The sequence below is a fragment of the Artemia sp. Qi Xiang Cuo genome, chromosome 3, assembly GCF_049724085.1.
Source record: "Artemia sp. Qi Xiang Cuo chromosome 3, ASM4972408v1, whole genome shotgun sequence".
NCBI classification, from domain to species: domain Eukaryota; kingdom Metazoa; phylum Arthropoda; class Branchiopoda; order Anostraca; family Artemiidae; genus Artemia; species Artemia sp. Qi Xiang Cuo.
Window position 1 is genome coordinate 23,882,690 of NC_142796.1, and position 27,052 is coordinate 23,909,741.

Below are 27,052 nucleotides of genomic sequence, written 5' to 3' on the forward strand. Positions count from 1 at the left end.
AAAATAAGGTTAAAAAATTCCTACATATCTACAGAAGAACAATACCATTTTTGCACGAAGTACTACTTACTTACTTACTTAACTCCCATCCGGCCGGATTGGCCGACTCGGGGCTTCTCCTCTGACTGAACTATGGCAAAGCTTCTTATACGATTCCCTGTTCGCTGCAGTCCGAAGGAGTACCGACAGGGGGTGGCTGGGAGTTTTCCCTCCAGCGCATGGGAGGTCGTCCTTTTGGGCGGGAGGCATCAATCCTTCCTTCAAACGCAATTTTTGGAAGTTGGGCTGGGGACATCCACTGAACGTGGCCTAACCATCGAAGCTGTTGAAGCTGGATAGTCTGCATGATGGTCTGGGAATAGTTGAGTGAAGACAATAGCCGTTCATTTGATATTCGGTCAAGGTAGGTGACGCAAGCAAGCTTCCTGAGGGATTTTGTTTCAAAGGCCGCCATCCGGCGTTTGTCTTCTGCTTTCAAGGTCCATGTCTCTGCTCCGTACGTTGCTACTGGAACCACAAGAGCTAGAAAAAGGCATGTTTTTAGTTTCAGCGACAGATGTTTGTTTTTCCAGATCGATCGCAATGACTTGAAGCTTGCTGAGGCAAGGGCCAGGCGTCGTTTAATGTCTTTTGAGGAGTCGTTTGTGGACGTCAGCTCACTTCCTAGGTAAACGAAATGGTCAACCCACTCGATCTCTTCCCCCTGGATCATAATTTTGCTGGGTTGAAGGCCTGTATCTGTATGCCGCGTTACCTTCATGGCTCTTGTCTTGTTAGCATTGATTTTCATCCCAAAGGAACTAGCTGCATGATCAATATCGTTAGCGCTTGATTGCAGTTCCTCTAGTTGTTCGTTTAGGCGATTACTGTCATCGGCGTATGCAAGCAAGTCAAAGAGGTGTCCACTCATGAGTGCTCCCGTGTCATTGGGCACCAGTGCCAGTACAGGATTCAGGAATAGGCAGAACAGAGTGGGGAAGAGTAGGGATCCTTGAAGCACACCTGAAGAGGTTGAGAATTTTTCAGTAAAGCCTTTGCTGGTCTGCACCATGCTTCTCGACTTCTCGTACATGCTCTTGACAACGTCAATAATGTCAGTGGGAATACCGTAGTGTGCCAGGATGTGCCATAGGCCATCTCGCCAAATTAGATCGAAATCTTGTTTGAAATCGATAAACAGCTGGTATAGCTCTTTCCCAAATTCCAGGTATTTTCCATAATCCGTCTGATCACAAAAATTTGGTCTATGGTGGATCGGTTTTGACGGAAGCCAGCTTGATATTCAGGGATTACGTGTCTTGTCAGGTTTCTGATCCGATCAAGGAGAATTTTCGTAAGGATTTTAGCTGGTTGCCAAGTAAGCGATATGGGTCTGTAGTTTTCGCAGTTACTTTTAGATCCTTTCTTGTGCAAAGGCACTATGACAGATTTCGACCAAGAATCGGGGAAGTATTTTATTTCCCATACAGCTGTTACTATTTTGTGATACAGATCAACGACGACATCAGATTCCACTTTTAGCAGTTCTGCTTGCATACCGTCTTTTCCGGGTGCCTTATTTGACTTGAGGGATTTGAGTGCGGCTTCTACTTCTGACCTTAAGGGTGGTGGGGGTGGTTCCTCATCTCTGTGTGCTGGGAACTTTCGAAGCACTTCAGGGTCTGGGTTTACTGTGAGATTAAGCTTTTCCTGGAAGTGTTCTTTCCAACGATCTCGGATTCCGGCACAAGTAGTGATTTTGTGTCCATTTTTATCTAAGAGATCGAGGCACTTCGCTTCTTTGCGGTTTGTCAGCTCTCTAGCACGTTTGAACATGAGGTGTGAGTTACCCCTACGGGAGTCCTCCTCACACTGCCGACATTTTTGAGTAATCATGTCTTTTAGTGCTTGGCGGGTTTTCTTCTCAATTTGACGTTTAAGGTTTTTGAATATATCCTTGCTTTCTCGATTTTGCTTGTTTTGGAGAGTTCGTTTCTCGGTACACATATCAATAATCTCCTGGGTAATCCATGGCTTGTCTTCTGCAGATTTACGGCCGAGGACGAGCTCAGCTGTTTCGCATACGGCCAGGCTGCTTTGCGAAACAAGTAGATCGATGTCGGCTGGACTCAGCAGATCAGGTGCTTCTTGCAAGGTCTTTGACAGTCGTTCATTGAGCTGCATTCTGTACTCTTGTCTCGTCTTAAGGTCTTTAAGGGCTTCTATCCGGAATCTTGGAACTTTTTGTTTCGGCTTGACAACGGCCTTTAATCTTAGGCGAAGCGATGACATGAGATTGTGATCACTATCAAAGTCCCCACTTCCTAGCGTCACTGTGTCTGTGAATGAAGATTTCCATCGGCTGGATACCAGTATATAATCTGTCATGTTGGCAGTCCTTCCATTGGAGGACCACCACGTGACTTTTCTCTTTCGTATGTGCTTGAACATTGTGTTTGTGATAAAAAGCTCGTTATCTCGGCAGAATTCAGTGAGTCGTTCTCATCTGCCGTTGATCTGTCCGATCCCAAACTTGCCCATGACATCTTCGTTACCGCTATTGTCACTCCCCACGATGGCATTGAAGTCCCCGAGGACTAACACGATGTCTTTCTTCAGAATGGTGTCGACAAGGCTCTGGAGCTGAGAGTAGAAATCTTCCGACTCTTCGTCCGACCTTGATGAATCCGGAGCATAGACCTGTACCACGGAGAGGTTTTTGAACTTGCTTTTGAGTCGGATCATCACGAAGTACTACACCATTGTACAACTTTAAGATACCGCGTTTTGATGTAGACCCCATTGATCATCTACTGGATTGGATTAAATCAATATCAGTTAGTACTAACTTCCTCTGATACAACATACAACTTTTCATGCACAAAGTTAAGCATCCTAATTTTCCGGCTCTTGAATTCCTTCATAAAACGAAGAGTCTCCGAGCTGGTTTCAATTTTTTGAGATTATATGTGAGAACAATCATCAGGCAATTCACTTCATAGCACATTAAAGAATTCTTTTTTGAGATGCTTCCTGGTTGATCACCGGATGAGCTGCCTAGATCTCAAAGAAGTAAGAGGTATCAATGTATCTCAGTGTTATGGGCTTCAGCACTACAGGTATAGCATATTCAGAAATGAAGAGAAGGCACAGAAAGCCTTAGTTATGGCTGGTTATAAAGTATTTCTAGATCAGACTTACGCTCCTAAATTCACTACCGTAAATGGATCAACCTCGTACCTTACTAACAAGCAATAACTTAAGAATGGAAAAACCAAACTACCTATATAAGTTGCCTCTGTCCAAAAATCTTAGCCAATCACTATGTCTTCACCTCTGAAAAATATCGTGAGACGTTACTCAAGGAATACTAAAGCCATAAGCCAAGCGATTATTTCTTATAATAAAGTAAGTTTTTTTGCGGCTTGGGGATTGAGTTGAAGCTTTCAAGAAGTCTTTCTGAGGGGGGGGGAGGAATTGGTAAGGTAGATTCAAAATTTGTGCTGGCAGAAAGGGGAAAAACTTTTTTTTTAGTCATCACAAAAGCGTATACCACTTTTTCTTTTTTATCTGTCGTCTGACAGGCTCTGTTGTCATAAGGTCCATTCACAACGAGATTCACAACGAGCCAATCAGCCGAGATCACAACGAGCCAATCAGATTCTTCAAAGTATTTCCTGATTGGCTGAAAAATTCTATGAAAAATTCTGATTGACTCAAATCAGCGCTAGCTAAATCTCGGTATTAGTAATATCTCATTGTGAATGGGGCTAAAATGACTTATAGTACTAGGAATTTTTTTTGGATTATGTTTAAGAAACTGTCTCTCAAAGTAGAGAAGCTTAAAAGAAATAAATAACATGATAAATATTGAAATATTTTAAAAAACACGTAAGCAAGAAATTTTCGCAGCATGTTGAGATGTTTCAAATGTCTTAGCCAGGTCAATCGATTTACTCAGCCATTTGGAAACAGAAATAAAAGTTAATTTTTTAAAAATGGAGGCCAAAGGAATTGAAATAACAAGTCTTTTGGTCCAAAATTCATTCAGGGAAAAGGCGTCATGATATACACAAAAGAATCCTAATGTTTAAAAAAAAGAATACAGAGACCCTAGAGAAAGATTCCCGAGTCCCCTAACAATGGCAATATTCTTAACAGCTACAAGGTATATTCCACTGAAACAGAAACAAGGCATCAAATGCCAGTTATTTGACTAATATAATTATCCTTGCCATTGTAAAATCAACAAATGCTATACTGAGAGCGCAAGGTAAGGAATTAACACTGTGCGTGAAGTAAGCCTAATTTATGAAGGATGATTTGCCTTTTTGCTTTGTTTGCTTTCAGTAAAGCATTTGTCAATTTTACAACAGCAAGGATTGATGGGTAACAATTTTTGTTCATTTTCAGTTTCAACTTTGCTCTTTACTTTAATAAAACTGAATTTGTTCTATTAATTTTAGTTAGTTTTTCCCACAGTTTATATAATTATCCAGTATGATCTTTCCCTATCTCACCCATTATAAAAACCCGGACCAAGGTGCGAGTGCTCCAGAGAACGTTTTTGCAGATAGAAACATAAGCGGAATCAGATCTTTTCATGGGTAAAGTCAGACTGTGATCTAATCGGAAACAAGTGGAAATCTACTATTGCGAATAATGTATTTTTTTGGAAACAATTGGAAATAGACCAACCCACTAATTCCGAAAGACGTGGGAGGAGCTTTTTGTTTGTTCCGAGAATGAAGACCAATAATGATCTAGAATAAGCTTTCTGGATAACTATATAAGCTGTGCTTTTTCCCTAGATAGGTCCATTCCTCAGTTCAATACTTCAAACTTTGCATAGGGGACAGAAGCCTTAATACAAGGTTCGTAGCATCATTAATAATTCTTATAATAATTTGCGTATTTCGTATAGTTAAGGGGGGGGGGATCAAAAACCCTACTTTACTTTTAACTTTCAATCTCAAAAACTTTTAAAACAAAAACTTTTTCGCATACTGACCAATGGTCTGCATAGAACAGGTATCTTTCACTCCATGAAAAACAGAAGTTCTTTTTACAATAGGAAACTAATTTAATAAATCTTTACATTCTCAAAAACTTGAAATTTGAAGAAACTCAAAAAGGAACCGACTTTTATTGCCCGAGAAAATTCCAATAGATAGAAGTGGAACAACTATAAGAAAAGAAGGGAAAATTTCCCCAGGTGCTAGACGACTCGCCAAGCTACATACACTATTCCGTTCTCTGTCTATGTGTTTGCCAAGCCAAGGCAGTAATTTTGCTCTTTTTTCACGACCTATGCGTCCATAAAACTTTTGGCTCTAAGTCTTATCAAACTCAACTAAAGGTCGGAAAGATTGATTTACATTTTACATAGTTACATACAACTTATATACCTTACAACTAAATATAGTATGCATGTAAATCGTTTTTGCTTAGAGCTCAGTAGAACTATTTTTTAGAATTTTTGCCTCTTTCACCTCTTCCGCTGGAAAGGTGACTGATACAGAAAAAGGGAAGGGCATCATTTTTATTAACGATTGCTCAAAATAATCTCCTTGTGACTCTACACATCACTAGAAACGATTACGTAAAAATCGTACCCGGGTCGATACATCCTTAGATCTGAACTCGGGGCAGCAGATTGGCGATTTCGAGACCCTAATGCTTCTCAAGGCGGGGTATCGGCTTGTCGATTTCGGTATCTTTTAAAAACCAAATAAAATCGATATTATCTCCTTGTACACACGGTCGAGTAGCCATTGGTCCTTTCTCGCAAAAATAAATGTCTAAATTTTGGGTTAATGTTTTAAAAAAAGCTTTAATTTAAGATGTGGGAGGGGGGGAGAGGGGTTGAGGTAATACATCAACGGAGATTTGTCAACTATTTTCTTCTATGTATACTATTTACTACTATTTTATGAGCATAACGGTATTAGCGGTATTGACCCCGGGGGTACCCTGTATTAATTGAAACACTATTAGTTTATCCACATTACTTTATGTATTTTCGTGATTACTATAAGTAGTAATCGGCATCCTTGTTTTTACAAACTTTTAAATTAATTGGGTACCGAAATTAGCAAGCTGTTGTTTCAACTTTAGTTCCAAAGAGACCCAACCCAGATACCCTTTATATTAGTTTTACTGATTATAAAGCGGCTGAAACAGTCTCAAAAGTCCTCCCTCTGAATACTCTTCAAAAACTTTGTTGCAACTGTTTGGATTTTCTGAATTGACCTGTATTGTGTTTTTTCATTGTCATCTTGAATTTTGGGGATAGTTAGAAGTCCATGGGAACCAATTTTGGAGAATACGACGGATGATCGACACCCCAACACTTATTTTGGCTATAAAATTGACTGCAGTTTCGCCAATGTGTGCTAGCGCATCAAAAGGTAATGTGCCAGATTCATTATGGCACACTGTTGGGAAAAAATTCTAAATGATAACTGACTAAAAGATAACTCTCGTTATTTTTTTTTTTTTATTTCTAAATGTTCAAAATCAAGATGAGTCAGATTCAGCAAAGGATTTTGACGAACTGTTCTTGTCATCTCGAATATTACAGGAAAACATTGTCAGAACTATTGTCAGAGGTTGACGAGAGAATACACCTTGATTCTGAGAATATTTGGGTACAACTGTGTCGAGGGGGATTAAAAAGACTAGAAAATACTAAAATACAAATTACAAAGTTTTTCGTTTTGAAAAACATTGTTTCATAAAAGCTTTAACTATAGAATTGCAAAACAGTTAAATAGACTTTGGTTTTAGTGGGGTAATATTCACTTCACTAATGCCACATCAATGACACACTTTTATCCTATACAATCAAATAAGAAATGTATTGATTTCAGCAAGTAAGGTTCAACTCACCTGGATAATGTTTAAAATTGAAATGTAACAATGTTGAACATTCTTATCTGGCGTCGCTGATACCATCATATTTTTAGGTTGAAGCAAACGTCGCATAACGTCAAGCACAGTGGTTTTCCGGATTGATGCAACCTGATTAATACAGAAATAAAAGTAACCAAAAATAAAAAAATCTCTTAAGGAATGCTCTAATTTCTTTTTCGAACTAAGACAAGAGTAAGTATTGCATCAGGCACGGACTCCTTTCTACAAGTCCATAAAAACAACTATTGTTTTAAAAAATATTTTAAATTATTACTAGGGGCCAAATGCACAACCATGTCTCGGAGAGGAGGGGGGGGTTACCAGGTTTGCCCCCTCCCCCCCCCCCCAAAAAAAAAAATAAGAATCGGAAAAAAGTAATAAAAATGCGCATAGACAAATTTTTGTTGCATTTTGTAAAGTTTTTTTTTTAAACCCCTTTTGTCCTCAATTTTATGTATTATGAACGGGCGTTTAATTCACCTGCTAGAAAAGCTTTTACGAAGGTATTATCCTTGTACCGCATACAAAATAATTGTTTTAAAGTCATTGGAGCTACGTACAGGGTTGCCAACTGCTGACGCCAAAAGTGCAAATCCGAGCCAAAAAAGAATGCAAGTTGTTAGAAAAAGTGCAAGTCAAAAAATTTGCGCGTGCGTGTCATCCTTCGATAACGGAAATATAGTTGACTGCATCAAATGTTTAGTTAAAGATTTGTCGCCATTTTATCCAAACGTTTTGAAAGGAATATAAGAGGTCCAAGTAACCATTCGTGAACTATAGCAGATTTCACTGTAGTCAAGTCAAGTACCGTTTTTTATTTCGCTTAATACTTTTTCTATGATCATTTCATAAAAGAGAACAAATCTGGTTCGTGGTGTGAAAGAGTGCAATGACAAAAAAGGAGTACATTTCTCACGAAAAGTGTGCAAGTTGGCAACCCTGGCTACGTAAGAGAATAACATTTCTAGGAAGGAAGGAAGGTTGTTAGTCAATTCGACGTGCAATCAGGAGCTAAACTGGGTCGTGTCCTATCCCCACTTCTATGGATTGTTTTGACAGACTTCGTCCTAATAAAAGCAACAGGTGACAAATGAGAACATGGCATCAAATAGGATGGTAAAAGTCTCCTGGTCTAAGATTGTGAAAATTATCTCAGTGCTTTAGATGAAATGTTAGCAAAATAAATAATTTCTTTGTTGGGTTCTGCGAACTAAGGGTACGAGAATAAGTTTCAAAACTAATGATAAGAAAACTAATTTGCTTAGACTACAAATAAATGAGGGTGAAGAGGTGATGTTAAGTATCGACAAAATCAATCAGGGAAGGTTCACTTAGCTGAGTCGCATTATTATAAGATAGTGAATGAAATGGAGACGTACAAATTAGAATAGCAAAGGGACAGGATGTCTTTCCACAGTTGAAAAAAGTTTGAGAGAACAGGAACTTTTCAAACTAAGATTAAAATATTGGAAGCCTTGCAATTGATATTAGTAAAGTATTGATCTGAAGCGAGGGCGCTTCGAAAGGCTGAGAAGGATATTTAGGATGTTTTCCAGAGGAATTGCTTATAAATATAACGTACCTCCAGCATAAATTTTGAGCAATCAGTTAAAAGAAGCCGAGTAAACTCTCTTCTGAAAACTGAGCGTCGTGGAGAAAGGTGTTGGAGGGGCCAAATGCTTTCTTTGTACTTACTGCTCATACACACAAAAGACTTGCATGATTGCCCTACAAACAAAGTGTAACACGACCACATTTCTCCCAAAAAGTTGACAAGGAAACGGGTGAGGTTCACTGTAGGGGGCCACGAACCCATTTTGTGCCTCAAGTCATAGATTGAGAATCATAACATTTTGCCAATTTAAAAAAAGATGAATAGGTCTACTTTTCTGCTTAAAAGTTAGACCTGGGAGGAGCCGAATGTCGGGAGGGCCTGGGCCACTTTGGTCTTCCAATCACTGAGGTCAACATCCTTGCGCGATTCCGGTTTAAATGAGATGCAATATGCCTACATTTGTGCTTATAAGAGTTAGAGGGGTATTGGAGGGGCTTCTGGACCTCCTTGGTCCTATAATCATATCGACTGAAAAATATTTATATGATTCCAGTTCAAACAAGGTGCAACATGCCTACTTTTTTTTTTTTTTTTTTTTACTAAACAGTTGCTTGAAGGAGGGCATCTGGCGCTTTGCTTTCCAACCACAGACTCAAATTCCTTATGTAACACTGGTTAAAATAAGGTGCAACATGCCTATGTTAGTGCTTAGAAGTTGGCGGTAGGGGGAAGAGTGGGATTTTGAAGAGTCCGCAGGCCCTATTTATACCTTCAATTATACAGAATAGAAAGCCTCGTGTGATTTAGCTTCAAACAATGTGCGACCTGCCTGTATTTCTCGGAAAAAACTGAAGTACAAAGAAAGGGACCGTGGAAAGGAATCGGGTAGTCTTTGAGGATAACAGCTACCTTTAGGCCCACTGATGAGATATGCACCATTTTTTAAAAATGGTGCAACACCTGTGCCTTTCTACTAAAAAGTCGGTAGTAGGAGGAATAGATGGATTTTAAAGGGGATCACGAGTCCACATTTTGCCCAGTTGAGTCAATTTGAGAGGGGGTAGAAGACAGGGGGACATGGCCACTAGATTTATTAACCCCCCCCCCCAAAAAAAAAGATTTGGAAAAATATCTTTTTCGGGGTATCTTGTCCAGTTTCATTCTTAAACCACAAAGATTGAAAATAGTGCTGAATTCTTGTTCAAACAAGGTATAACATCCCCACTTTTCTTCAAAAGAGTTAGCACTTGGAGAGGGAGGAGGAGCTATTAGATGCCCATAGTTCTATCTTTTGCCTCCGATAATAAAGATAAAAAATGTTTGCATCATTGTGCTTCAAAGAAGGCGCGATATACCTACCTTTCTTCTAAAAAATAGACAGTGGGAAGGCGCAAGAAGTTAAGTAACTGGGCCAACTTTACTTCTCCACTCATTTAAATTGAGAATCTTTGCATGATTATGGTTCAACCAAGGTGCAAAATTCCCGCCTATATATAAATTTGGCACTGATAAGAGCGAAAAAAAGGGGTCATAGAGCGACTGAAGGTGCACTAAATATGTCAATAATGAAAATCGAAAATAATTGTATCATTTTGCTTCAAATAAGATATAACATGCCTAACGTTCTACTAAAAGTGATTGGTATGAGAAAAGGGAGGGGGTGGGGCACACTTTATGGGTCCAGTTAATCTTTGAATAGAAACACAAATTGGCTTATAGCCACTTATAATAGGTTTTATACTTATTTTAAAACTGACTGCATAACATATATATATATATATATATATAGTATATATATATATATATATATATATATATATATATATATATATATATATATATATATATATATATATATATATATATATAAAACTTGGACTGTGTTAGATCAAAAGGCGTTATGTTACAAAAAAAAGTCCTTTGCAGAAGAGGATAGCAACTGAAAAATGTATTTCGAGTTTTTTTTTCTGTCGTTAAGAATGTTTTCTTTTAAAAAATCCAAGATGCAGCAAAATCAATTTTTATGCCAAAAGCTCAATTACCCAACTATTTCTATGAGCAAAACAAGAGGGAAAGAAAATTAGAAAAACTATATTAAATATCTATACTTATCATAGAACTAAATGCGGTATTGAAGCTTGAAAAAATGCTCTGTACCGATATTTAGTAATAATTAAAGAAAAAGGCCAAAAGCAAGCAATTAAATGCATTAAATTCTTTTGGCAAAATCAGAATCCCTGAAATCCGCAGATTTTATCGTTTTTCCAAAAAATTAACAATTTTCAATGTAATTTGCCTTTTTTGCGATTTTTTTTTTCTTTCAAATTTTTAGATCCCCTTTCCTCTTAGAAGTAGCGAATTTCGGAGAAACCTACAATTTGTAAATTTCTTTAAAGCCAAATATGATATGAGAAAACTTTGACTGATTGACAGATCTTGCTCAGTTTAAGAATGTGAAACTATAAATCTAAATTTTATGAAAAATATCAAATAACAAAATCAAGAACTGATATATGCCTTTAACACAAAGCGTAGCAGCATAGGGTATACTACATTAAAATACATAAATTATTGTGAATATAAATCAGGTTTGTAACTTTTTTACTCTCTGTCTTTTGGCTTCCCAAGACTTCACTTTTAGTTACTATTTTTTTTTACAGCCTTTCTATGCGATTTGAAGAGAGAGAGAAAAAAAAGACAAAAAAAACTTACATCATGATCCGTGGTTAATGGTGTATATCCAGTCATCAAAAAATGAAGTTTGGGTGTCGGTATAAGAGGTGCAATCAGTCCAATAAGATCATTGTTCATGAAGCTGGGATACCTGCAGAAGAGGTTGAACTTAATTTTAAAAGGTATTGATATTGCTAAAGGATCTGTGGTTAATGGTGTATATCCAGTCATCAAAAAATGAAGTTTGGGTGTCGGTATAAGAGGTGCAATCAGTCCAATAAGATCATTGTTCATGAAGCTGGGATAACTGCAGAAGAGGTTGAACTTAATTTTAAAAGGTATTGATATTGCTAAAGGATCTGTGGTTAATGGTGTATATCCAGTCATCAAAAAATGAAGTTTGGGTGTCGGTATAAGAGGTGCAATCAGTCCAATAAGATCATTGTTCATGAAGCTGGGATACCTGCAGAAGAGGTTGAACTTAATTTAAAAAGGTATTGGTATTGCTAAATGATCTGTGGTAGATGGTGTATATCCAGTCATCAAAAAATGAAGTTTGGGTGTCGGTATAAGAGGTGCAATCAGTCCAATAAGATCATTGTTCATGAAGCTGGGATATCTGCAGAAGAGGTTGAACTTAATTTAAAAAGGTATTGCTAAAGGTGCTAAAAGGTATTGCTAAAGGTGCAACAGGATGATTTAGCAAGAAATCATCGTGATTGTTACAACAAATTATCACATTTTCAATTGTTATAAGAAATTATCAAATTTTCAATTGTTATAAGAAATTATCAAATTATCAATTGTTACAAGAAATAAATCAAGAAATTATCTTGATTGTAACAGCAATTAAGAAACTGCTATTGACTTTGGAAGTTTTAGAGGTATTAGGCTGTCAAAAATTGTTTCAAATATAAAAAAAATTTAAGAAGCACAAAAAGTTCATTGATCGAAAACTAATCACAATTAGGAAAAAATGTCGAATTATTACCATATCTCAATTGAAACATTTTTTTTTACATTTAGACATTGGGTAATATCTCCAATATATCTCTAATTTAAAATGAAGTGTTAGACAAGTAATTAAAATCATAACTAATTACATTATATAAAACTTTAAGACTCTAACCAAAAACATAAAACCTATGGTGTCTCCCCTGGGACAAAAAAAACAACTGACCAAGCCTATAGCCATAAACTCAAGAAGCTACAGATTCTGACGTACAGATTTAACCTCTTTCCATGGACTTAGTCCGACCAAATTATTTTTCCAGTGGGTACTGGCTTTCCAAACCCTGACATGGTTGTCCAAACCAACCCCACCACGAAAAAAACAACTCGAAAACATCATCAGCACCTTAAGAGCTACATATGACACCGAAACAGGAATCAACAATTCCAAAATTGCATGCAACATGTATCAAGATATATTATTAGTTTTAAAGGGTAAATTAGCTCTCAAAGTAAAAAGATACTCAACAACTTACTTTTTTCTTAAAAATTTCCGAAATTACTGCGCAGACGGTAAGAAAACTACAAACGGAAGTAAAATACAAGCTGATCAGCGCTTTTTTTTCTTCTTATTTATGCCTGTCGTCCAAAGAGCACTAATTATTTTCATAGCGCATCACCTTTTCTTTTGTTCAAAAGCCCTCCCATCTTATAACATATTCCTATTACATCCCTGAAATTAAATGGTACCTTCCGTCTGCAACACCTATTAGTTCATCACTTTTAACATATTTTTTAATTCATATTTAGCCATAGCCACTTATTTGAAAAGCGTCTTCGTAATTTGAGGATGAACAAATTCCAATGATCAATGACTTTGATCAATGAATCAAAATTGCACCTCTATTAAAAATTGCGCCCTACTTATCAAATAGAACAAATTATTACACCTATAGTCTATTACACTAGACAAATTGAACTCACCTCAGTGGCGTTGTACTAACTGACATTATAGTCGAGACCAACGAATTAATTTGAGCAAACGACGGATTTTCAATGTGGAGGCGGTCTGTTGCAATCCTGTTCAGGGCAGTGTTGTCCAGTACAACTACACAATCAGCGTTTTGTGTTAATCTCTTCAAAGTTAATAAAGAATTGTAAGGCTGTACCACAACATCACTGAAAGTGGAAAGAAATTTATAAGTTCAATGGATCAGATTATATTTATTCAAAAAAAAATACTTGAATGCAGTATCGAACGATAAAATGATTAGTTTGTAGATAAAAAAAGTGCAATAAACACTTAACTTTCATTTTTCCAATCGCTGAACCTTCAAAGCCTTGTATGTTACGTCTTCTCAAAAATGAAAAAAAGTGAGTTTTAAGTGGAGAGCCAAACTAATCCTTTCGTCGAGGATTTCTGCTTGAAGTTTGAACGCAAAAAAGGCACCGGATTCTTCAACATCTTTAATAGTATGTTGGTAACCTGGCAGATTCCGTGAAGTACTTCTAAGCTGTTATGCAAATCTGTGCACCAGAAAACCGGCAATGAATGACCTAATAAGGCCATTTAACTCTCTCCAAACAAGATGACGCTTCTGTTAGTAATTTCCAATCATTCCTACGTAGAGAATTATTTTTCTATCAAAGAAAAAGGTAGATTGACCCCTTGAGCGTCTGTTTAAGCCAACAGTGCTTTTACAAACCTGCCGATTTTTAATGAGCGATTATTTAAAGCCATCTGCTGGAGCCGAAGAAGGTATGTTCAGTCCGGCTATTAAGTGGATTATTATAATCAAAAAAGGTGGACTGACTCTTAAACAACGCAAAAAATACGAATCCTTCTTTTTGCTAGGTATACAGATCCTGCATTGAAGTCCGAAGCGTAAATCAAAGTGTATTAAACGTAACCTAAACTTTGTACGTCTCTGGAGTACTTCGAAATCAAAGTCTGTTGGAGTAGAATAATCAGAGGGAGTATAGGTTGTTTTATAGTTTATGTTTGAAGGCAAGCGAGCATTGCTTAGACTCATTAGCTTTCGTTAAAAGGTGACGAATTTTATATATTGTTCGGTAAGTTTGTCCTAATTTTGCCTCACGGCTAGCAGATCGAGTCGAAAATTCCAGCGAATCATTTCCGTTGGGAGAGGGGAGGGAACTTAGAATTTTGTGTATAAATAGAAAACATATGTTTTCATATGTTTGTTTCAAAAAATAAATATTTTTTCCTCCATCCTCTCAATTTTCACTGTGGTGGCAACTTTATTGTCTCCTTTTTAGTTAAAATTAAAACTTTAAAAAAGTAGATATATATATATATATATATATATATATATATATATATATATATATATATATATATATATATATATATATAATTACAAATAAGAAAAATTAAGTAATTATAATGAGAGTAATTAGGCAGCGCTTATTTTTATGACTTCAAAATTTTTTACAATTAAAAGAAAAAAAACTGCTCAATAGTTTGGAGTATGCAGTTTACCCATTTTTTTTTCTCGTGGCTGTGGGATCAAGTTGACAGTTTCAATAATTTCTTTTTTTGGGGGGGGGGGGGTAAGGTTATGTAGAATTTTGGATTTGGGGGAAGGAGGTATTTTTTTCTCCAGTCCTCATAAAGGAGTATACAGTACAGTTTTTTCTTATACCAGTCGTTCGACAGGCTCTTTAGTTAGTCACACATTTTATTTTCAATTATTTGTTACAGGTTTTTTTTTTATTAATATTATCCAAAAGATTTAAGAATTGATTTTAAACTAATGTATACAAAAAACACCCGTGATAAGGGTATCAAAGCAAGCGATATATAAAATATATCAACAAACTACACAATGAAAATATGAAGTGAACTCGCCTGTTCAAGATGCTTTGGTAAGGTAGAGAACTGTAGATGGTTTCATCAAAAATTTGTTCAGTACAAGAAAAGACAGCGTTTCCACTGCCTGACAACAGGCATAGAAAAATATTTCCCCTTCCTCCAACAAAGAATAAGAAGTACCCTCACCCCCCCCCCCCAAAATAAAAAAAAATTACTGAAAGTTTGATCTCGTTTGTGAGAGCCCCCAGCCATAAGACGATAAATAAACAGTTCAAATAGGGATAAATCCTTTTAAAAGAAGTGATAAATTTCACAAAAAATACTACATATTTCGGTGACATATGCCTACTAAAAGGATCTATTCCTATTTGAACTTTTTATTATCGTCATGGAGAGGCAGTGTGGTCTTTGAAGTTATCTAAGCCATGAAACAAAACACCGTAGACTCACAAAAACATCGTATGCTACTACTACTACTACTACTAACAGCTCACTGCACTCCCAAGCCACCTGAGACCAGCACAGCCACGCATGGCTCTCCTCTATCCCAATCTATTCATAGCCTCCCTCTTTACGCTCTCCAAAGAAGTTCCTATTTTACGCAAATCTTTCCTTGCGAACGGAAGTGCCTTACGAATGGGGTACCATTTAGGGGCGACCTCTTTTTCGTTTGGCCCTAGACGGTTATCCAACATGGATGATTTTTGGCATTCTATCATCCATCATCCGCAGACGTGTTCCAAAAATTCACATAATTAAAGCTAATGACTGTTTAATAAAGAAAAATATTGCTTAGCTTTAGGTGCACGTTGTATGTCAAACGATTGTTTTCAGAGCTAAAAATTAATGAGTTAAGGACATTTGGCAGTTTTAGATGGCGTTTTAAATAGATGGAGCTTAAATAACCATAGTCCGAAGAGCCCATTGAGATTGCCAAAACTGACGACGACTTTAACAGACACACTCAACGAGCTCAACATCATCAAAAATGGGATCCTATGATCAGCTAATAGAAAAAATTCCCTTAAAATACAAACAGTCAAGAAAAAACTGCCACAAGATCTCAATTGAGGGCAATCATGAATACACATTCCAGGTTTCTGTTATGTACCGTCAATCCGAGCTATTCAGTTTTTATCAATTACCAATTTCATTGTGCCACGTTTTTTTTTTCAAGGGACTTTGAAAGACACATGTTGATGATATTGCATAGGTCCCAATGGAAATTATTTGTTTATTTGAACACCTGTTCTACAGAAAAGGAATATATATATATATATATATATATATATATATATATATATATATATATATATATATATATATATATATATATATATATATATATATATATATATATATGCACTGAATGGAAAGCAAACGCTTTGATTAATTACAGTGCCAGTACCAAGATAACTTAAAAAAAGGAAAAGACTTAAAATGCAACATACACTAAAGTGAATTACTGGGTCCGTAAAGAAGACCAAAAATTGTTCAGCCACGATTATAGTCGAGTATTACACATAGAAACTTAATTTCTATAAAAATAAAGGGGTTAGAAATGCTAAATTATTCTAGTAAGGTAGAAATTACGAGTTCAAGGAGAGGATCCTTACAATCTTTCAAGAAGCGGAAGAAAACCGATAGAAATTTTAATCTACGAAAACTTCTAAGAGCTTTCTAAAACGGTGCTAATGCGATAAAGAACCGGAATTATAAAGCTCCGACAAAATGCAGCGGTCTTCTGTACCAATTGAAAGCCCACTTGTATGCGTAAAAATCTATTTAATTTTGTCAATATTTTTATTTGTACAAAAATTAGCTGTATCAATTGTACAATTATTTATGAGAATAATATATAACTAACAGCATTTATAAAAAATGCTGGCGCTAGGCCCGAATAAAGTCAATTGAGCGTTTTTTTCTAATTGAAAACCAATTCAATCAGCTGCGAAAGAAAGGCCTAATAAACAAAATATACGTAAAATTCTACTTATAGCACACTCGGTTTAATGTCTGACCATAAAGAACTACACAAATCGAATTTCCAGATCGTCTCGTAGATAATAAACTTCTGAAATATTAAGAATTGAGGCCTCTATCAGAGGACACAACTTCATTTTCCTAAGAAGTTTTTGAGAAATTTTCTTTTTTAGTATACAAAATCGCACCCGCTTAATAGTGGAATTACGTGGAACTTCCATACTAGGGTCTATGGTGTAAATTTTTTTCTCACCCCCAAGTTACAAGTCAAGTCAAGCCACGCCCCCATTCACCATCAGCTTTTGAAAGAATTGATAAAGCACTTTTAAATGTAAAAATTATTTTATATTATATTACTGTTTTGTAACGTTAATTATTGTTTTGTAACAGTAAAGAGTAGCTGAAACAGTAATTATATTATTGTTTTTTTTTGTTTTTTTTTAATATATTATTTTTATTCTCTAAGGAATATGTTCCTTCCGAAACCAGCGAATTCACGACATGCCTGCAGCTTAACTAACAATATGTTTATATTATTCGATTCATTGGTCTCAGATCTATTCATTCACAGAGCCAGAATTATGATATTATTTGTACTTTTTCTTACACAGGAATCAAAATTTGCTTATAAAATAGAAAAATTGTCCTTTTTCAACGATAATTGTCGCCTTTCGTTGATGTAGTTTAACCGTAAGAAAGCCAGAAAGTAAGACACCGAAAACTCCAAAGCCAACGTAAACCTTAATAAAGACTGACTGTAATTTTATTTATAAAGGCAATCACTAAATGCAAATTAAAATTTGCAGGCTACATACTTTTAATAAAGGTGTGTATTTGCTAAATGTATTCATCAGGCCCAAATGCAGTTAGTTAAAGGCTTATTGTCAGAAATAGTATCACTAAGGTTGCAGGAAAACAAAATTTGCTGGGAGAATGGAATGTGCTAAAACTAGAAGAAACTCAAAAGTACTTATGAATCATAGGTTAATTCACAAAATTATGCCCAACGTGAGCATCTTGAGATACAAGGAAGGAGGGGGTGGGGGTGTGGATATAAAGGTTATCTATTTGCATACATGACCGCGGCGGATCTACCTATAGCCCCAGCTCCCAGCTGTTTTCCTAAAAATATCAGTGGGTTCATATGTATGTAAAAATAAAAACTGCATTTTGTAGGCTTTAAGAGGGGCGGTAAAACACGGACACCAGAAAATTCTGCATTAGTCATGTTTAAAAAAAACAATCTATTTATGAAAGTGACAAAATACTGATTCTAGAGATAACATAAAGTTTAAACTTAAACGACCATCACGCCTGTAAATGGTTCAATGCCTCATATTATAGACAAATACGCGTCTGTCTTGCTAAAAAATAATTGTTGCTTTTTATTATGCAACTTTTTGTTATGTTGCTTTTGTAGCCTAATTGCTCTTTAATTTACCGCTTTTGATCCAATAAACAAACATTTTTGCAAAAAGATTTGTTTACCCTAATGTCTTAGAATCCCATCTCATTATTGCTCTAGCTTTACAAGGACGAAAGTCTTAAATGACTCACACCAGACATCTAAAAACGCACCTTAGCTCTCTTTCCCCCTGCTGGATCTGGTATTTCCAATCAGCTTAAAAAGCGAAAAATAAATTCACTTAAAAACTGAGGATGAGAGCGATGACTTAAGTGCATACGTAGAGAAAACCAAGTCTATTTTTTCGATCGTTCATATTTCACAGCTGCTCAGTGAGGTGGCATATAGAATTAAAAAGAAAAAAGGAAGGATATATACAAAAATAAAGAATTTTTTTACCCTCCTCTTAGATGAGGGTATTCTTAGATGAGGTCATCTTAGGTGAGGAAGAGACTCCAAGTATTCTCTTCAGAGTTTTTTTTTTGAGAATGGGGTCAAATCATTTCTATGGCAATTTCATTTAGTTTATGTCGTTTTGTTGCTAAATGAAAGTATAATTCATCTGTTTCAAAGCCCACAACAATACACACGTATAAATTCAATAAATATTTATTTGTCATATTAAACTTGCCACCCCTGCAGTCCTTTAATTTCAGTGACATTTCCAGAGTTTGTCATTAGTTTGTTTCGTGTTTTTTTTTGTCTTCAAAAGCAAGTCCAAGTCTTGTCTAATGTAATGTGCTATCAATATGTGCTATCAGTGCTGTGGGTTCTTCTGCTATCAATGCACTTATCGTTCTATATAACTAGATTTCGCCGACATTAAAATTATTTCAAAATTAAATATTATCTTTAAATAACTATTGGTATATGTTATTTACGTATTGTGCGTTATACGGTTTGCGAGCTCTGCTCCCCACCAACAGAAAAATGTAACCTGTCGTAATCTGCTGTTATTTATAATAAAGAACCTTGGACAACGAAATATGACGAGTAGTCAATTTAGTCGCTAGTTGCTTCTTGTTGCTTTCAGAATAAATAAAATATACAGACCATGCATCTTAAACAAACTAATAATATAAAATTGACTGTTGTCTTTTTGGATCTTGTTTTTCTACTTGGAAAGCCTTGACAGAACATACTTGATCTTATCTTGATTCAGAAGTACACTGCATGTTACTAACTACATGGACAAACCACACACCTGAAAAAGCTGAATAGAACATAACTGATCTCATTTAGATTGGGAAAGATACTACAGGTTACCCCCCCCCCCCCGTGGAGAGGCCATCCACTTGAAAAGCTTCGACAGAACATATCTAATCTCATCTTGATTCAGAAAGACACTGCATGTTACCACCTAATAGGGGGACCGCCCACTTGAAAAGTCTGATAGACAACACCTGATCTCATCTTGATTGAGAAAGACACTGTATGTTACCACCTACATGGAGAGATTGCCCACTTAAAAAGGCTGGATAGAACACACCCGATTTTATCTTGACTGGGAAAGGTGCTGCAGGTTACCACTCACATGGAAAGGCCACACATTTGAAAAGCCTCGATAGAATATATTTAATAACATCTTGATTGAGAAAGAAACTGCATGTTACCACCTACATGGATTGCCCACTTTAGAAGGCTGAATAGAACATACCTGATCTCATCTTGATTGGGAAAGGTACTGAAGGTTACCACCCACATAGAGAGACCACCTCGACAGAACATACCTGATCTTATCATTATTAGCAATGACACTGCATATTACCACCTGCATGGAGAGACCACCCACTTGAAAAGGCTGAATAGAACATACCTGATCTCATCTTGATTAGGAAAGACGCTGTATGTTTCAACGAGTTTTTTCGGATACCGATCACTTAACTTCTCAAGAATAAATGAGCCCATGCCAGATCCCGTACCACCAGCAATTGAATGACAGAGTACAAATCCCTAAAAGAAAAATAATCAAACGTGGCAGTTACATGTCAAAGTCCATCTAGCAAAGGAAGTATACGAATCTAACGTGGGAATCTAAAAAAGAAAGCGTTTTTTATTACATCATTTTCAGGGACATGGGAGGTTTGTTTATTAATATTATCCTTTTTTCAATGTATATAGGTATGGCATGGCTTATTCCAAGGCGCAGCGTAAAAGTCCGTGTTTATCATGAAGAGAGAGAGCAACAAAGCAAAACACAAGTAATTACCTCAGTTCGAAGATAATTATCCGTATTCTACACATATTACTTTTAATGCCAGAGGAAATGCCCCTTATTTTTTTCTTTCCAGACTTCACCCACGATGAATTCAACAATAACGTGAAAACAGTAAATCAATAGCCCATCTCTGTAGAATCACCTAGAATTTCCAACTTTCCGATCCGTCACAAATGGTCTACTACAAACAGTCTTATATAGCCCTTAGACTATTTTCAATTCTCAACTTCACACGTTCGAGAAGCCTGGAAGTGACTTCGGAGTTGAAACAATTCAAGGGTATACAATCGAGCTCTCCATCCAAATTTCCTACTAATGAGGGTTGGTCACACCAAGTGGCCTGTTAAAATAAAATATTTTAAGAGAATCATCTGCATTGAAGGGCGTACAACCAATTTGTGGTCACTGGATTAGGAAATGAATGGGATATAGAATTTTAGTGAATAGATAAGACAACTAGAAAACGGATCATTTGTATACAATGGCTAGATGAAAGTTGTATATACAATTAATAATTTTTAAATTAGTGTGTTTGAAAGAATCCCTTCTGGAAATTTATACTTCCCGGAGTTTCTCACACTTTTGAATCCAAAATCATCATATATAAAGCTTGAACAATCTAGGTTTAGAAAATTTTTTAGCTTTAAAATTTCCAAAGCATTTTTTTATTTAGACTTTGCGCAGTCGATAATGCTGGCTATAAAATTCAATGGCCTGTAAAACAACCTTTAATTTTGTCGCGACACTATATTTCAAAGTTTAACAATCTAAAGCTTTTAATAAAACTTAAAAGCCAATTCCAATACCCCGCGAAGTGCACCCCCCAGAGTTTGGATTGGGCCCAGGCTCCCAAAAGGCACAAATATGGTACAAGCCGTTATTTCACATTAGGTTTATTTCAGAGTCAAGGACACGTTCTAAAAGATGACAGGAATTTAGGAACCTCCTCCTCTCCTCCAGGATGAGGCCAGATCAGGTATATACCCTTAAACAACACAATCAGGAAACTCACTCTAAATTCTAAAACTTCGAATTCGCCTACGCTCAACAGAGGTTAAGTCAGGTCCAGAATCAACTAGAAAACTCACTCTTGATTTCTGCAAAATTTGGTTGAAATCCATCAAGTCCGTTCTGATTAATGTCATAATCAAAAGAATTTAATGATCACCCTGGGTCGCATCAGTACAAAGTTAAGAAAGAAATAACTAGTACACCAGAATTTACTTTCCACCAAGCTTGGTTGACACGGACAACCTTTCGAGCTAAATGTTTTGATGATAAGAATTTAGGGAAACATTTCGAATCAATTCTGGACCATTACAGCTGGGAACCTTAGCCTTACTTTTCCTTAATTTTGGCTTAAATCCAACAAACCCTTATGTTAGATGTATTAATGACATAAACTGAGGTGCTTCCTATTCACCTCCCCATTAAGGTCGGATAGGGTCACAATCCCAAAAGGTCATAATTCACTTCTCAATAAGTTCGATCGAGGCCCAACAACCACTTCCAGTAAGTGTGTTGATGACAAGAAGTTAGGACCCTTTTTCTTCCCCTTGTAGTCAGATCGTTTACAGACATTTAGAAGGCGTAATTTAAACATTAGAATCAGTTTCCTGTCCAGTTCGGTTGAGACCTGAAAACTCTTCCGGAAGATATGTGCGCGATAAGATTCTAGAAGTCGGGTTACGCCACGACTTTTACCACTCTAGTTCTGAGTCAGAGCTATACAAGATCCTAGAAGATTCTATCAAAATAGACACTGTCATAGAAAAAAAAGAAGAAGATAGATTCTTCCAGGATTATATCCTAGAAATCTAGAAGAGTAACATAATTTTAATCTCAAATAATTCGAGGTTTTCTACGAGTCCAGCATTGCACGATCCCAAACACGTTTACTCACTGAGGTAAGACAGTTTCCTTTAGTGTTTTTTTTATATTATTTAGAAGGCTAAAAAAGGATATTGATTTACTAGAAAATTACAGAAAATTCTACAAACTTCAGAGAAACTTTTCTTTTCTATTTTACGATCTACATGCCAGAAAGTTTTGAATTCTTTTTTTAACAGTTTGTAAGCCACATCCAGTAAAGTGGTAGTCTTGCAACACAATTAGTGATCTCTCAATAAGGTACACGAACTATAAATTAAAGCACTTTCTTTTAGAATTAGTGACTGGCGGCAAAGAAGCATGTGGTAGGTAATTTTTATAACAAGGAACCAAGGTTTTTCCATATTATCATCTGAAAAATTCAGCATATTCTATATATTTACAACTGATCTCACTACTAAGCATGTCAGTTTTTGCACGTCGTAATTTGGCCAAAAAGTGGCACCAGAAAAAGTTAATATCGTCTATGGAAACATAACGGTAAGATAGGCTCTCAGCCTGGAAAACAAATATAGTTTCAAATCTAGATGTTGTACATTGGAAATCAGATCAGGGAATGTCATAGAGGTAGGCAGATTTTCCATAGCAGATACGAGTTCTAACAACCTACGATTGTTTACAATAGCCCCTATCATGCTTTTCAGTTCATTACAACATTGTTGCAAAAAAAGGCTATGTGTTTCACAAAGACGTTAAATATACTATCTTCCAATATGAGCAAAATGTGGTGACCAGTTAGAAATAATTTTCCCCAGAAATTTATGAATTTGAGGTTTATAAGTATTTGAAGTTAAAAAAAAAGTATAGACATGTTTTTTTATAATAAGAATAAACAACTCGAATAAACCACTAAAAGATTTACAGATGATTAGGCATAATAAAGTATCGAACAGATCAATAGATATAATGAAAATCATTTGGGATTTCAATTTGATGTGAAAGACAATCACTGATGGCAACATCAAACAAAACCAACCTCAAGACTATCACTGTTATCTGCTTCTCTGTCAACAATATCAAAGATTTCTTCAAAGAGACGATCCCCATGGCTATATCCAGCTGCCCAATTGTTGCCTGCTCCACCGCCATCTTTTGAAAGATAAACATTTTCTCTGTTGTATAACTAAAAAATAATATCCATTAACCAGAAAAACTAGAATTCACTTATAAATATCCAAAGACTAAAAGCTAAACCTGGTTACCTTGACAAAATCATTTTTCTTAGTTTCTTAATTCTCAGTTTAGCCGTGACACTTTCTATGGCTTTTTTTGTTTCTTTAATTCAACTAATAACCGTATTTTTGGAGGCAACTCTACTTTTTTCATCTTTTTAATTCTGACAACTACCTAGCTGCTCACACCCAAGACACACTGGGATTAGTGAGCAAAAGAATAACTATGAATCACTGTAAATCAGAAATTTTCCTTTCAAAAGAGTATAGAAATCTGCTAAGAAACGAATGCCATCTAGCGTTGGCTAGAAAATGTCAATTGAATTATGAAAGTTTAAATAAAAAAGATGTGTAAATTTAATTTATTCTTTTACTTCTGCTGTACATTAGACCGAATATAAAAAAGACTGACTTTTTCCAAAAGGGTACAAAAGGCAATATTTGTGTACCATTTGTTTTGACTAGCTTATTTTCTACACACTAAATTAGCCATAACTATTTTGTAATCACGAAAAGTTTCAAAAAACAAAATCTATCAAAATTCATAGAATTTCAGGTTGAATCCAAATCAACTTAAACCGTAATTAAAATCCGAAATTTGAATAATCTTAAATAAAGCTTGTTTTAAAATTACACAGTTCTGCTTTGTAACATACACTGTCAGCAATAGCAGCAGTTTGACACGAATCAGTTTTTCATCTTTTTTTTGTGATTTCTATGCACATAAAAAGGAGGAGTTCAGAAGCAGAAAACAAACTAAACTGAGTGAATGAATAGATTTTGAAAAAAACTTTGCATATTCACATTTTGAATTGCAAAAGTGACATAGCAAAAATTTGCTATCAAACTAAATGATACACCAAAAGAGTTCCACTACATTCTTGCTGCCCTTATTGCAGTAAATTTGTCCCTAATTTGGGATTAAAATTGTTATCGATAGTTAAAGACAACTATTCACAAAATATATTTTTCTAATGTTATAGGTGGCTTTATCTAACAAGACAAGGCTTGCACGGCTTAGTTGTAACGTTAACTAAGGTTGTAACTAAAATTTTGTTTAGCCCAATGAAAAAATTACTTTCTTTAATTTTTATGTTCCCAGCTTAATTTTAAGTATGTTATTTTTTTCTGCTCTCCTACGATTTTCCTATTGAATTGTGTCGGATTAACGACACCTCTCAGCTAGTAAGGTCCTTGCGTCGCCCTGTAGTGTGTTGGACGTCTGGGCTCAAAGCTAAGATTACCAAGCTGAGATCAAATCCACTGACCCTCCATAGAACTACAGTACCTCTATATATCAACGAAAAACAAGTTGTATAAAATTATTTTTTATACAACTTCCACTAAGTTGATAATTCAAAAATCAACGGACTCGGAATTATCCACTTTGTGGAAGTGATGAAAGATTTAAGAGACATGCCTAGTTAGAGTAAAGCTAAGACAAATAGTCCCTGTGAGAGGCAAAGCTGGCATAACTTTTACAGGGATATATAAAAACTTTCGAAATAATTCCATTTTTTGCATGATATTTTTTTCGACTTTATTCGTCTGCGGAATTACATTTTTGAAATTCGATGTACATGTTTTTTTAGATTGAAAACACGTTAAAAATCTTTGAAAAAAGACAATTTCCCTATTTTTCAAGCAAGTTTAGAATTTCTTTAAGAAAATTTCTAGGTAATATCGTAAATGTGGCTCGGTGAATGGGTAGATCAGAGACTAATCAACCTTAAAGAAGGATGTAATGAGTCTTTGGGAAAATAAAGAAGATCTTAGCTAACTTAACTGAAAGGCACGTTGCGTCAAAGCAAATACAGGCGCATAGTAAAGACAAACTCAAGTTCACCCTTCAACCTTAGAAAATCAAAGTATAAACACAGAATGAAAAACGGTATAAAACAAATTAAAAAATAGATTAGCCAGACACTTAAGCATTTCTCACGATATTCGATAGTTCCCTTAAAAAAAGAAATATATATATATATATATATATATATATATATATATATATATATATATATATATATATATATATATATATATATGTATAAATTGAATTTTCCCACAAAATCTGATGCCGTTACTCAAAATGTTGGTTAGGGGTGGTCAAGAGACGCTGTCAGATAATACCAGTCCCTTTCAATTTGAAGGATATGTTGTACAAGATCAAGATATTAAAGTTAGATAAAATATATTTCAAACAAAAATCATTAATAAATAAAATGATAAATTCCCACAAAAGTTCTATGGCCTGTAAAGGTATTTTGAAGTACCTACCCCCACTCCTTCTCCCTCTATAGGGTCCTGACCTTTAAAAATTGGTGTGTTATAAAACTGGATACTGGATACTGAGACAAAACTTTTAAACGTTGAACTACTAAAACAATTAGAATATTAGAGAAGTTAGGCCAGTAACTATAAGTCTTCGAGGTATTCTTGAACCTCGATGACGAGACCACAAAAGTTCCTGACTTGTAGCATGGATTCCTTGACTGAGTAAAGTATTCTATACAAAAAAAATACACTACATTTTGCAGAGCTTTCACGGAATAAACCCTCTATCCTAGAAAAATGGAAAAAATGATTATAAAGGGGAAGACCTAGAATGGGAAGAAAAAATGGGAAAAGGGGAAGAAAAAATGATTATAAAGGGTAAGACCTACAATCATCTGGTTTTACAACCAGATGGTTGTAAAAAGGTCCTGATAAAAAATTCCAAAAGGCTTGTTTTATTGTAAGAACTTAAAATACTCACCCCTTTTAACAGAGAGTAATCATTTAATCCTAAGAGTTAATGTGTCTTTTTATAAGATAAAATTGAATATATAAATAACAATTATGCTGATTATGGGTCGACCAGAAAAGAGCTGGAAGGCACAGTCTGGCCACCTCTACTTCAAGGGCATGTCTTTCTAAGGCTCTATAAGGCTATAATCAGACCTGTTTAGGATTTTTAAAAATTTCTTAACTCCCCTTCTTTTAAGAAGGATGCTACCCTAATTGAAGGAATTCATGGGCATGATATGAAGTATATAGCTGGCCTATAAGACCTTCTAAAATAACAAGAGACTGGAATACTTGCAGCTGCCAGAACTCATCTTTAGATGCTGTTGTGGAGACACAATGCTGGCCTACAGGTATAATGCACAACTAAATATCCCTCTGTATTAGACATTTAAGTTAGCCCTATGTAATAGGCTACTCACAGAAGCTACCAAAATTCAAAACACAAATGTAGCAATATTTCTTCTCCAAGTGTTATCAATGATTGGGATAGTCTCCAAGCTGAAACAGTGATTTCACCCACTATTGTGTCCTTAGTAGTAACCGTCTATGGAATTCTGGGACTTGTATACACCTTTTCAAAGAGAGTGAGTATCCTCTCACATGGCATTATTCTTCTACTACTTTATGTTCCTTCCTATGCTATTCTGGGCCTTTACGTTCCTTCCTATGCTATTCTGGGGCTTTACGT

At 35.6% G+C, this 27,052-nt stretch overlaps 1 protein-coding gene across 1 annotated transcript in view; it reads right to left on the bottom strand.

Annotated features, from left to right (window-relative positions):
- The window catches only part of LOC148953895 (tubulin gamma-1 chain-like), a 71,660-nt gene that overhangs the window by 21,221 nt on the left and 23,387 nt on the right, over window positions 1-27,052 (bottom strand). The window contains exons 5-9 of the mRNA XM_089086848.1: window positions 23,382-23,528; window positions 20,114-20,250; window positions 13,058-13,252; window positions 11,162-11,585; window positions 6,871-7,002 (exon numbers count right to left, since the gene is read on the bottom strand). Coding sequence (XP_088942974.1) covers window positions 6,871-7,002; window positions 11,162-11,585; window positions 13,058-13,252; window positions 20,114-20,250; window positions 23,382-23,528 — 1,035 coding nt within the window. The remainder of the gene's footprint in view (window positions 1-6,870; window positions 7,003-11,161; window positions 11,586-13,057; window positions 13,253-20,113; window positions 20,251-23,381; window positions 23,529-27,052) is intronic.